Genomic DNA, 11,086 nt, shown 5'->3' with positions numbered 1-11,086 from the left:
TTGATCACCACATAAGTGGTAGCAGCCACTGTGAGGTTTTGTGTTGGCAATGACAATTGGGCCTCAGCCTCATACAGCATCGGCAGTTTTCGGCACTGTCCCGGGTAAGATGTCTTCCATTGGCATAATCAAGCGCCAAATTATTGAAGCAGTGACTTTGATAGTCTAGTTTACTGAAAAATAAAGATTTGTGAATGGAGAAATGGTGGAACCAGAGGATTTTTAGTTTGGTAAAGAGAAACCATCACTATAGGTTACTCTGTATATATTTTTTATTTAATTAAAAAAGGATCATGCGGTGGAAAACCCCCACAATTTCTGTTAAAAGCATAATATGATTAGATCCAGTTCAAATAGCGAGAATTAGGATTCATGATCCCTCTGAATCTCTCTTTCAATTCGATGGTTCATACAGGTGTTTCCATAGTCATACCTGAATATTTTTCATCTCCAAATATTTTTAATTTCATTTTTGTTTGCTATGCCTTATTATATAGAAGTTGGTTAACTGTGATGCAATATACGATCCTTTGCATCCTTGGTTGAGTGGTTAAAGCACCCATCTCATAATTAGTAAATTTATGGGTTCTATAATAATGTCTGCCATCTGCAAGCAATGCAAATGAATTGTATGTTCCATAAATCTATTGGCTAAACATTAATGTCTGCGTGCCGTCTGGCCCATGGACGAAAGGAAATGGGAAACTGCTTGTTTTCTGCTTGTTTTTGTTGTCTGAACGTCAAGCTTAATTGACTGGAGGTAGTGACAGCTTAGTAAATGAATAAGCATTATTTGCTCCATACACATGTAGTTACTGCATTGATTACTTAGAGGGCTCCGTGATCCCAAGCCGCTGACTAAGTAGTACGAATGCAGGTGTTACAGGCAGGACTTGGCAAAATCATCGATTAGAACAAAATAGAAAATGAGAAAATGAGCAGGGTTCAATGCCTATCTACGCCTAAGAGGGTACGGCATTAATCGATCGTCATAGGGCTCATAGTAATAGTAATTAAGTCAAATATATATGTATAGCTATATACTAGTTCCACGTCTTGTCGATCTCTCCGAGCGTTTTCTGTTGAGACACATCTGCTAAAAGTTAGCCCAGCTGGTGGTGTAGGTTGCCCCGAAGTACCAGTTGGACGGGACGACGTTCCACACCGTCACTACGCGGCCGTCGTCGATCTTCACCATGAAGGACAGGCTCTGGCCGTTGAGGTACGCCGTGCTCTGCCAGTTCATGCCCCAGTTCCTGCTCATCGTCAGCCAGTTTGTGTTCGTCCCCTTGATCCACATCTGTGACACCACGCCGCTGCCACCGACGTTGGTCACCGTCACCAGCTCGAAGTAGCCCCTCCCGTTGATGGTGAACCTCATGCCGCCGCTCCTCTTGCACGACACCCTGCAGCACGTACACAATGAAGCACATTAATCATCACATTGTACGCAGAAGATCTTCAAGTCTGCATCTCTTGTCGTTGGATCATCTCTTTGTGTAGTACCTCTGGTAGTTCACCGGGACAATACCGGCTTGGTAGATGGCGATCGTGGTCCAGGCCGGCTGCGACATGTCAAAGTGCCGGCGCGGCGGGTTGCACCAGCCACCGTTGTCGCTGGGCAGCGCCCAGTTTGGCGGGCAGAAGTTGGTGGCCGTGATGGTAACCGACGTGCCGGGCCTGCACCATCTGCTCTTGCTAATGTCGCAGACGATGGTGTAGCACGCGCCGCACATAGCGCCGTCGTTGAACAGCGCCGTGCTCAGCGCCGCGTTGCTCAGCCCGTACCCGGCGTTGTAAAGGTTGCCGTACCCACAAGCGCCGCCTGCACCGCACAAGATCATTCGTCTTAGTTAGATCAAACCATGTGAGGAGAGAGATCTGCTTTGAAAATGGAGGTGTACAAATGGAGGGGAAGCAATGCAAGGAACTAACCCATGGTGCCCGAGCCATCGCCGCCACCGTAGAATGTCGCCGTCGCAGGCGACCAGTAGTACTGGCCGTCTACTGCATGGGAATCCAATCCGCACAGCAAAGAGAGAAGAAGCACCACGGGCACCGCTGGTTTTGCCATCTTTTGGATCTACCAAGTGCACGCTAGCAAGAGCAGCAGGAAGACTTTGTACTGTAGGGTTGCGTTTGTGCTTGTGTTTGCGTTGAGTGGCAGTCCCCTTGACGACCCTGGGATTTATAGTGATGGCATGGCGAGCCTCCAACTGTTACAGCGGTTAGTTAGTATCAAGTTGCAGGTTCGTTAATGATCTTGGCATTAGCGAGTAGCGTGGTCATTTCAGTTTGATGCATCTCTTCGTTCGTTCTTTGACTTTGATACACGGCAAGTTTTCAAACTAATACAAAACAAATATCTGACGTGTTGTCCATGTTCGGGAGGCTGTAAAAAAAGTTTTCTTTGTCTGCGTAAATTCCCGCGTCCATGTGCCCTAACCTTAGATTCCTACTCAGGCACACTATCGAGCATGTGATAGGGGAATCCGCAGGAAAATTTCAACCTGGAAACGGTGGTGGAAAGAAATATTCTGTTAAGTTGACATTTCTGAAGTCGGTGGAAACTGAGAGAAATACTTAAGGGTGCATAACTTTTGCACATTTAAGGCATTGCCTCATGCATGATAAGTTGATAACAAATGTTAAGGTAAATGTGTGTCTAGGGAAGTTATACCAGATCTATTTGCCCCCGGAGAATATAGCTATAATGTTTATTACCAGCAGTGTTATCAAAGCATGGTATGCTACAATGTCTTGAAAAAAAAGTACGATAGAATGTCAAAGCATATGCAACGAAAAGTGAACTCTATATACAGAACATATTTGACCCAGAGATCCAAGACGATGGTTTAGTTTTTTGCAGTGTTATTAAAAGTATGATATATTGTATTGAAAATGAATTCAAGTAATACGATTGACACCCTAGCTTGTTTCTCTTTTATGTCTATATTTTTGTAAAACAAAAACAAAACTGTCATCCGTGACGTATGCATACACCCCCAGTGTTTCTCAAACTCGATCGAGGCTGTGGTTTTAAGCTGCTTGTCTGAACTTGTAGCCAGCAAGTAGCAAGCTAGGGCCTACGAGGGTATGTTCTCCAGGAAATTATAAGCTTTAAACCAATCAATAATCTTCGTCATAGGCCCATCATCAGCACGGCGTACATCGCCGTACCTTCCGGCCGGACGGATAAATTCAACCAAATGGACGTCGTTCTTAACTCAAATTCCCCTGCAGGTCAACCTTGCAGTAGTTGTACTGCCCATATTTTAATATCCGCAAAATTCACTTTGTGCTACGTAGTCGTGAATAATTAACTGGAACACATGTGAAGCCCGCGAACTAAGGGTCTAGAACATGATAGCATGGAGAATTTACTGCATACTACGATCGGAACGCGTTACAAAAATTAGAAAGTTCGAAAAGGGGGGCTTGTGAATTCCAGAAGAGCTGACAGATTGATTGCTAGATCTAGAGATTGGCAAGTACGTGGTTAAGATTCCATCGCCATGTTGGGATTGCTTCTCCGATCTCTGTTGCTCCTCGATCTGCAATTCTGCATTGCTTGGACTTATATGCGCAACGCACATGCCCTCTAACAAAGATAATTTCTCATATGGGCCCTAGTTTTTGTTTGTATCCATGTGAGTAGATCAAGAAAGGGATTAAACTGAACGAGTCTAGTTTCGTGCACCACATGGTACTAGCTAGAAATGTCCATTATTTGTGTGCAAAGCTTATATTTGTGTTGGACAATTCACATATGGTAAATGATAATAAAACAGTAGTTCATTCTAATGATCTAAAAATTGTATATTTCATGTTCTCATCATACACTCAAGAAATGCATTGCCTGTGTTGATGTGGATGCACTACTAGATTTTTAGCCTATGGCAATAGTTGAAAAAAGTGGCAATAGTGCTATGCAATAGGTACAAATTACCACAATGGGGGTTTGGTTGCGAGCCGTTGCAATTACCTTTGTGGTCAATGGTTTTTTTATGTTGCTGCAACTGCCGATGTCATGGCAGTAGCATGTATTGCCACGCAAGTAGGCATTGTTATAGTATTTAGCTGCAATGGATTGACAATGTGGCAATAGGTTGTTTGGCAAGGGCCAACATTATGATGATAGAGTATATTGCCACGCATATATGGCAACATAGACTGATTCGTTGAAATTGACTATATTGCCACGCATATATGGCAACACAGACTGATTCGTTGAAATTGACTATATTGCCACGGAAACATGTATGGTGGCAACAATAAGTTATGCAACGAAAAATATTTAGAAGCAAGAAGTGATATCGCAACAAAGTATTGTTCGAGGTTATTAACTATTATAGAAGCATTAAATATTGGTGGCAACAAGTTGTGGCAATAACTTATAGCAACAAAGTACAATGGCTGCATTTAGGTTTTTGCAGCAGGAACATCCCTGTCGCAATGCATATTGCATTAAATATATTTGGATAATAATTCATTTTTGAAAAATAAACAATTGACCAAAAATCATGAATCGAATCATGATGAACAACACAACTACATCTATCTTATGTAGGCTACAACACACATTGTTTGACACTGCATAATTTCCTTGTGTTGACCATGGAAGGCATCGAGTCGGAGTGATCCATTCAGCAAGTTCAAATATCATGCTGAATAAAAGAATTTGTATGCATAAGAAAAACTTAGTGCTAAGTCACTGCCCCATAGGTTGTCACAGGAAGAGCAAAGGCTGAGTAGTTATTTTCATAATCAGTATTTAGTTCTCACATGCAATGCATATTAGGTATGTACATTGCATCAAAGCAATAGTGCAAGGCTAATACCACGCTCCATATAGAAATTGTAACATAATGGAATTATAAAGTCTCATGTATAACCTCACCACGTCAAAGTCGCACATCAAAAAATTAAACAAAATACATGTTCAGTGATAGGTAAGTTTACAAGCTGCGAGAAAATTTTAACCTAAACTATAGGTCATTCGTATTGGAACATGACATCTGTTTTTGCTATAATGGACATAGAATGTAGGTCACATAAAAAGTTACAAATATTGAATAGAAATCGGATTTGCATTTCATACCGGTTGGCTTCTTGTCATCCATACACGTTTTGTAGTGTTGACGGTAATTAATGACCATCAACTCCTGTAAGAACAGTAAAATAACAAACACCAAACTAAAGATAGGAGTTTAATTCTAACTATTTCACATGCTTTGAAAAATCACTATTTTGTAATACCCGGGAAATTCTTATAGAAGTCGTTGACCGGGTGCTTGGAAAGAGGCCAAAAATTTACTTTTTGAATGGTGGCTCGGATGGATGATCAGAGACCACCACTACGTAGAGCTCATCAAGATGATTCTATTTTGCTACCAATATGTTTACTTTGTACATCAGATGAATTTTTGGCGATTGTATGAAGTTTGGTTCAATTTTTAATGGAGAAAGAAAATATACGTGACCTTAATGACCAAATCCGTTTCCTTTCTTCCCTCTCCCGTGGCCAGGCCTTTGCAGCATTTAATTTTCCTTTACTCCTCTTTCCACCAGCGACCCTTCCATCCTCCTTTTCCCCTGTGGTGTGGAAGTGACCTCTTTGGCTGACATATCCCCTGCCGATCTATTGTTTCCGCTGAGAAACAAGAGAAGGAGAGAAACAGGTAGAGAGACAAGGAGAGTAAGAAGCTGCAGAAACACTTGGTTTTCTTTCGGAGAATCAAAGTGAGATGATTTTAACCTAAATCCCCTGTTTTTGGATGAGTGTTAATCCATGCAACTGGCTGTTCTCGTTGGATTAGTGGACTAGATACTAATCTCGTTCTTAGTCTCTGCTGGGTGACTGTTTTGGGCAGTTTCTGTTCATCATCAAATTTGGCCATTCTACGGTCCGAATTAATTTTACCACCTGTAGAGATTTTTTTAGAAGACTCAGAGGTCGTTTCATGAATTCCTAGATCATAAATTTTAGCCATATGGTTTAAGAGATATTACAGTTCAAAGATGGCTGTTTTGTTTTGACGAGTTGCTGAACAGTAATAGATCTGTTCAGTTTGAAGGGACCATAGATGCCAAATCAGTTCTTCAAATGAATATCTAAGTTTTAGGTATTTTATCAAGCTGTCCAGATTGGTATAGATCATAATTTTCAGTTGGCTAGAACTCCAGATATGAAATTCTAAAGTGGACTGTTAGTTTTGTGTTGTCAGATTCAGCACCTGAGGTTGCTACAATGATTAATTAATCTTAGTGATTTTTAATTCAAAGATCCACATAACCAAAGTTATGGATAACATAATTTTGCATTCTCTAGTAAATTTTCATAATTTTTAGATGAGTGGTTTAGTAGATAATCAAGGTTTTACCATCGGCTGTTAGAACTCAAGACAGATTGTATATTCTGAATTGACTGAAGATTAGGACAGTTTGCTTTGTAAAAAAAATATTTTGACCAATGAAAGTTGTTGTCCTTTGTCCGTATTCTAAAAATATATTTATTTACTAGCATTGCATTTGTAGATTAAAATATACAAAAAAGAAAAATGTCGCTGCTCTTGTAGGATGATTGTGGTTTTGCTGATCTTGTCCTTTTTGTCATGTTTGAGGGTTCCCGGCGTAGGAGCGATATACCTATTATTTGTATATACCTAGTGCCCTTTGCATCATCACTTTGAGGCAAGTAAACGTAGCAGTAGTTTCGCTACAGCTTTGACTTGTGGTTTATTCTACCTACACTCTAATAAATTCAGAAACCTAACCAAAGAAATATTCCTTTACTAAAGATCATGATATTTGTTAAATTACTTTAGCACTTTTTCTATAATAATACTTGTGGTTGTTTTACTCCATCATGAGGTAATAGGTATGTTTATGTATGTGGTTGTATGTGTCATAAGTGGTAAGCTTACTTGCAGTTGCACCATATCACTGCATTATATTGCATTGCACATCATTCGTGGCTGTCACTGCTTTGCTGGCCGTGACCGTACCGATACAGCATCGTACATTGCTCGAGGAGGGGTACGATGCATCTTCATACCATGTTGGGTATGGAGGCAGTGGACATGGCATATGCATTGAATTTGCACTCATTGTGGTTTACATATTTGAGTATTATGCATCAACATGGAAGTGGATACGAGGTCTTGATCATCTGAAGTTAATGTGTGGTTGTGGTTTATTCATTTTTGTTCATATGAGGTGGCTTTCACAATGATCCCGTTTATCTTATTTTTATCATGTATCTATGTTCAAATTGATGAATAATGAACTCGTAGTTTAAATAACTTGTTATAGCAGTTTGCTTGCTGAGATTTATTCTCACAACCATTTTATTTTTCAGGTGCTTGAGTCGATGCTTTGCTTGAGAGGATGGGATTAGTTGCACGTCTTCACATCTTTGGCATGCTCTTTTTATATAATAATGATACATTTGTCTTTCTGTAATGAACATAGAGTATACCTTGTGGTGTCCATTTGTGGATTCTTAATAATGAGTGTGGTTGATCTTTGATATGTGTTATTTTGTTAGTGTTTGGTTTATCTTTAAATATATTTTATGTTGTTGTTTTCATGTTTTACTCTATTTATGGTGTTATGCTGTCGAGTTTTTCTACTCCAGCATGTTGGAAGGATCTTTAGTGATATCTTGGGCCTTTGTGGCACTTGGGGTGTTACAGTTGGTAATCATAGCTTTTGGTTATAGATTCTTGGCTTAATTTTTGTATGTTAAAATCTAACTTATTAAAAATTGACACACTTGCACGTGTAGGTTGGGTATGGGTTTGCATATCCTTACTTGTACAATGTTCTTTTACTTGTCTAGTGTGCTTATTCTTGAATATCTTGGAATTTGATATGCTTGCATATGTTTGTTGTTATGGTGGTTGTAGCTACGCCTCCTACTACATGTAACTATGGTCATGGTCGAGGTCTTGGTCATTTTGGAACTAGTGGGCAGCATACTGATGCTCATCCTATGCCTGATGCTTGTGCTAGCCATGCGCAATTGCTATCCATGGTGCAGCAAATGCGCAATGAGATAAGGAACTTGAGGCAGGGCAATCATACTTTGGTGGAGTCCCTACCAGTGTTGTTGTTGCTGCTGCTCCTACTAGTGCTACTCCTGCTAATAGTGGCCCTGTTGCTAGGGTTGTTGGAGCTGCTCCAGCAAATAATGTTGCTCATGAGATGTCTCTTCAAGTTAGTGCATTATCACTGCTGCAGTAGATGAGCATGAAGCTGGACACCTTTGATGGCAATGGTACCCCAGTCCAGGCAGCGGATTGGTTGACTTAAGGCCTGTTTGGATTAGGCGCCCTAAACTTTAGGACATGTCACATCGGATGTTTAGATACTAATTAGAAGTATTATATATAATCTAATTACAAAACTAATTGCACAGATGGAGTCTAATTTGCGAGATGAATCTATTAAGCCTAATTAGTCCATGATTTGATAATGTGGTGCTACAGTAACCATTTGCTAATGATGGATTAATTAGGTTTAATAGATTCATCTCGCGAATTAGTATAGGGGTTCTGCAGTTAGTTTTATAATTAGCTCATGTTTAGTCCTCCTAATTAGCGTCCGAACATCCGATGTGACCCTCCTAAAGTTTAGTACCTTGTATCCAAACACCCCCTTATGTTGAGGACAAGATGGATGTATTTGAGGTGGTTTACCAGGACCGTGTTCGCTTCAGTACACAGCTGTTGAAAGGGGAAGCTCAGGTTTGGTGGAAAGGTGTGCAGGAAGCCTACCCAGCTGCTTATGGACCATTGTCATGGCATGACGTTGTGAGGCAATTTGACAAGAGATTTTACCAGTCACTTTTATTTCCAAGATGAAGATAGACCTGCATAACTATGTGCAAGATAAGAAGACCGTAACAAAGTATGAAGTGGGATTCAACAAGATTGTTCGTTTTGTTCCCCACGTGGCCTACAATGATGTAGAAAAGGCTAGACAATTCCATCAAGACCTAAAACCTTCAATTAGGCACACATTGGGATCCTTTCTTGTGGTTGATTTTCGCACCACAATTGAGTAGGCTTTAGGAATTAAGCTGCAAGAGACATACATTGATGAGATATGCAAATCCTCTGTTTGAGACTAGATAGAGAGCAAGGGCCAATCTAGTGGTCCTGCTTTTAAGAAGGATAAGTTCCATCACCACCAGCCTTACCACAACAACTCAGAGCAGTCTCGTTCTTCAGGAAAGAGTACTCCTCAGTACCGTGCCATTCCTAAGCCTAGCATGGGGATGATATGCTTCCGTTGTGGTGAACCACATCGTCGTAGGGATTGCACTTGGTTAGGAGAATGCTCTATGTGCGGTCAAAACCATAAGGATGTAGTTTGCTGAAAGGATCCTAATGGCAATGTTCATTGGAAGAAGATGTCTTCTTTACCTTCTAGTGGTACAATGCAAATGTTGGCTGCAACTCCTCCTACTCAATACCTACCTATGCTCCCTGCACAACAGTACTTGATGGCACCCTAGTGACTTCCCCAATAGTCTCTACACCTCAATTTGGTGCCTATTGGCTTCCACATGTCACTACTCCTTCAGCACCTATGGCTTTGTTCTATCATGCTGGTTTCACAACTAGAGCCACTCCATCCTCGAGAATTCCAAGAGCTCATGCTACACCATCAAAAGATGGAGATGTGATCACAGGTAACATCTAATGTTCCTTTAGTACCATACTTATTGATTGCTAAGCATAGTTTCTTGGTTCTTAAGCCTTCATGGGATATCGGATTTTTTTGATTATCGGATAGTATATCGTAGTTTCATGATAGGAAGAGTGAATTCGGGGATAAATTCCTTAAGGGCCCGTTTGTTTCGATGGAATTGAATCTCATTCTAGGAATCTAATTCTAGCAATTAGATTCAATAGGAATTAAATTACATAGAATTAGATTCATTTCAATTTTCTTGTTTGGATGTACAAAGAAACTAATTCCTAGAATTAGATTCCAAATATTGTTTGGTTAATTAGAGAGGAAACTACTTCTTTGGAAAATATAGGTTAAATCTGATAGCTTCGAAATTCCTAGCTTGGAGCTCATTATGCGTCAATGACACCCATGAACAATCTTTACGCAAGGACACATCATACACGAGTTACATACCTCCAGCTAGGAAAATACAGATAAAATACAAGATAATACTTTCAGATGAGCTACAGAAATCGTACATACAATGCCACATATTATTACAAGTTCAATAGATATTATCCATCACTTGATATAGATGAACTAGTTTCTTCACTTGTTGAGCTGTTTTAGAAGCCACCTCTTCCTCATCCTCTCTGGAAGCGCCAACAGAGACTCGTACTTGCGTGCATCACCGGTCAGGATATCAAATAGGTCCAACAAAGTGTCTTCATCCAATCCTTGTACTTCATTCAGTGTGTCTAGAATTTCTTTTGATGTTGGTCCTTTAGGGGCTTCCTCCTTTAGTGCTTCAGCAAACTTGTCTAGTTTTTCAGCCATCATAGAGGTAAAAGAGTCGCCTGACCGTTGCCTCTTTAAACTTCCTGAAGTTGCCGATGATGTGGGCTCTTTGTTACTAAGATCTTCCTTACTCATGTCTTTTGAGCTCTCAGCTGCAGTCCTTGCCGCTTCACCGGTAGCATGGTCTTTGCCAAACACCAAGCTAATTGAGTCCCAGTACAAGACAGTCTTGTGCCTATACCTAGAAGCTTCTTTGTTTTTCTACAAAAAATAAATGGAAGTTTAGAGTCAAAACTAGTACCAGAAGCTCAAACAACTGATGACGACATGTCTGGTTGTTGCATGTTAAGCAAAACTATGGATGGAGTTCGATTTACCACCCCAGAACGAAAATGTGGTTCAGTATAAGCATTTGTACTATACAGAATTAACAAAAGGACATTACTAGTTAACTTATCATGTACTACAAATTGCATTACCAATTTACCATGCATGTCGCTTCTGTTCTAATGAACTAGAACCAAACTAAGATAAATATGTACTCTACACAGCTGTGATTTAGATTGAAAGTTCAGTAGAATGCAGTTGAATGCAAAGTTATCAA

At 40.2% G+C, this 11,086-nt stretch overlaps 1 protein-coding gene across 1 annotated transcript; it reads right to left on the bottom strand.

Moving 5' to 3' along the window:
• Window positions 1–764: 764 nt before the first annotated feature.
• On the bottom strand, window positions 765–2,144 carry LOC101786430 (expansin-A33). Its single transcript, XM_004962451.2, has 3 exons — window positions 1,936–2,144; window positions 1,507–1,825; window positions 765–1,406 (listed from the first exon to the last, which is right to left on the bottom strand). The coding sequence occupies exons 1-3, from the start codon at window positions 2,072–2,074 to the stop codon at window positions 1,097–1,099; spliced, it is 768 nt and encodes a 255-aa protein (XP_004962508.1). The 5' UTR covers window positions 2,075–2,144; the 3' UTR covers window positions 765–1,096.
• Between the last annotated feature and the right edge of the window lie 8,942 nt (window positions 2,145–11,086).

The sequence above is a fragment of the Setaria italica genome, chromosome III (genome assembly GCF_000263155.2).
Source record: "Setaria italica strain Yugu1 chromosome III, Setaria_italica_v2.0, whole genome shotgun sequence".
Taxonomy (NCBI): Eukaryota; Viridiplantae; Streptophyta; class Magnoliopsida; order Poales; family Poaceae; genus Setaria; species Setaria italica.
The sequence above is the reverse complement of the archived record's forward strand: the minus strand, read 5'-3'. Positions and strand labels throughout refer to the sequence as shown.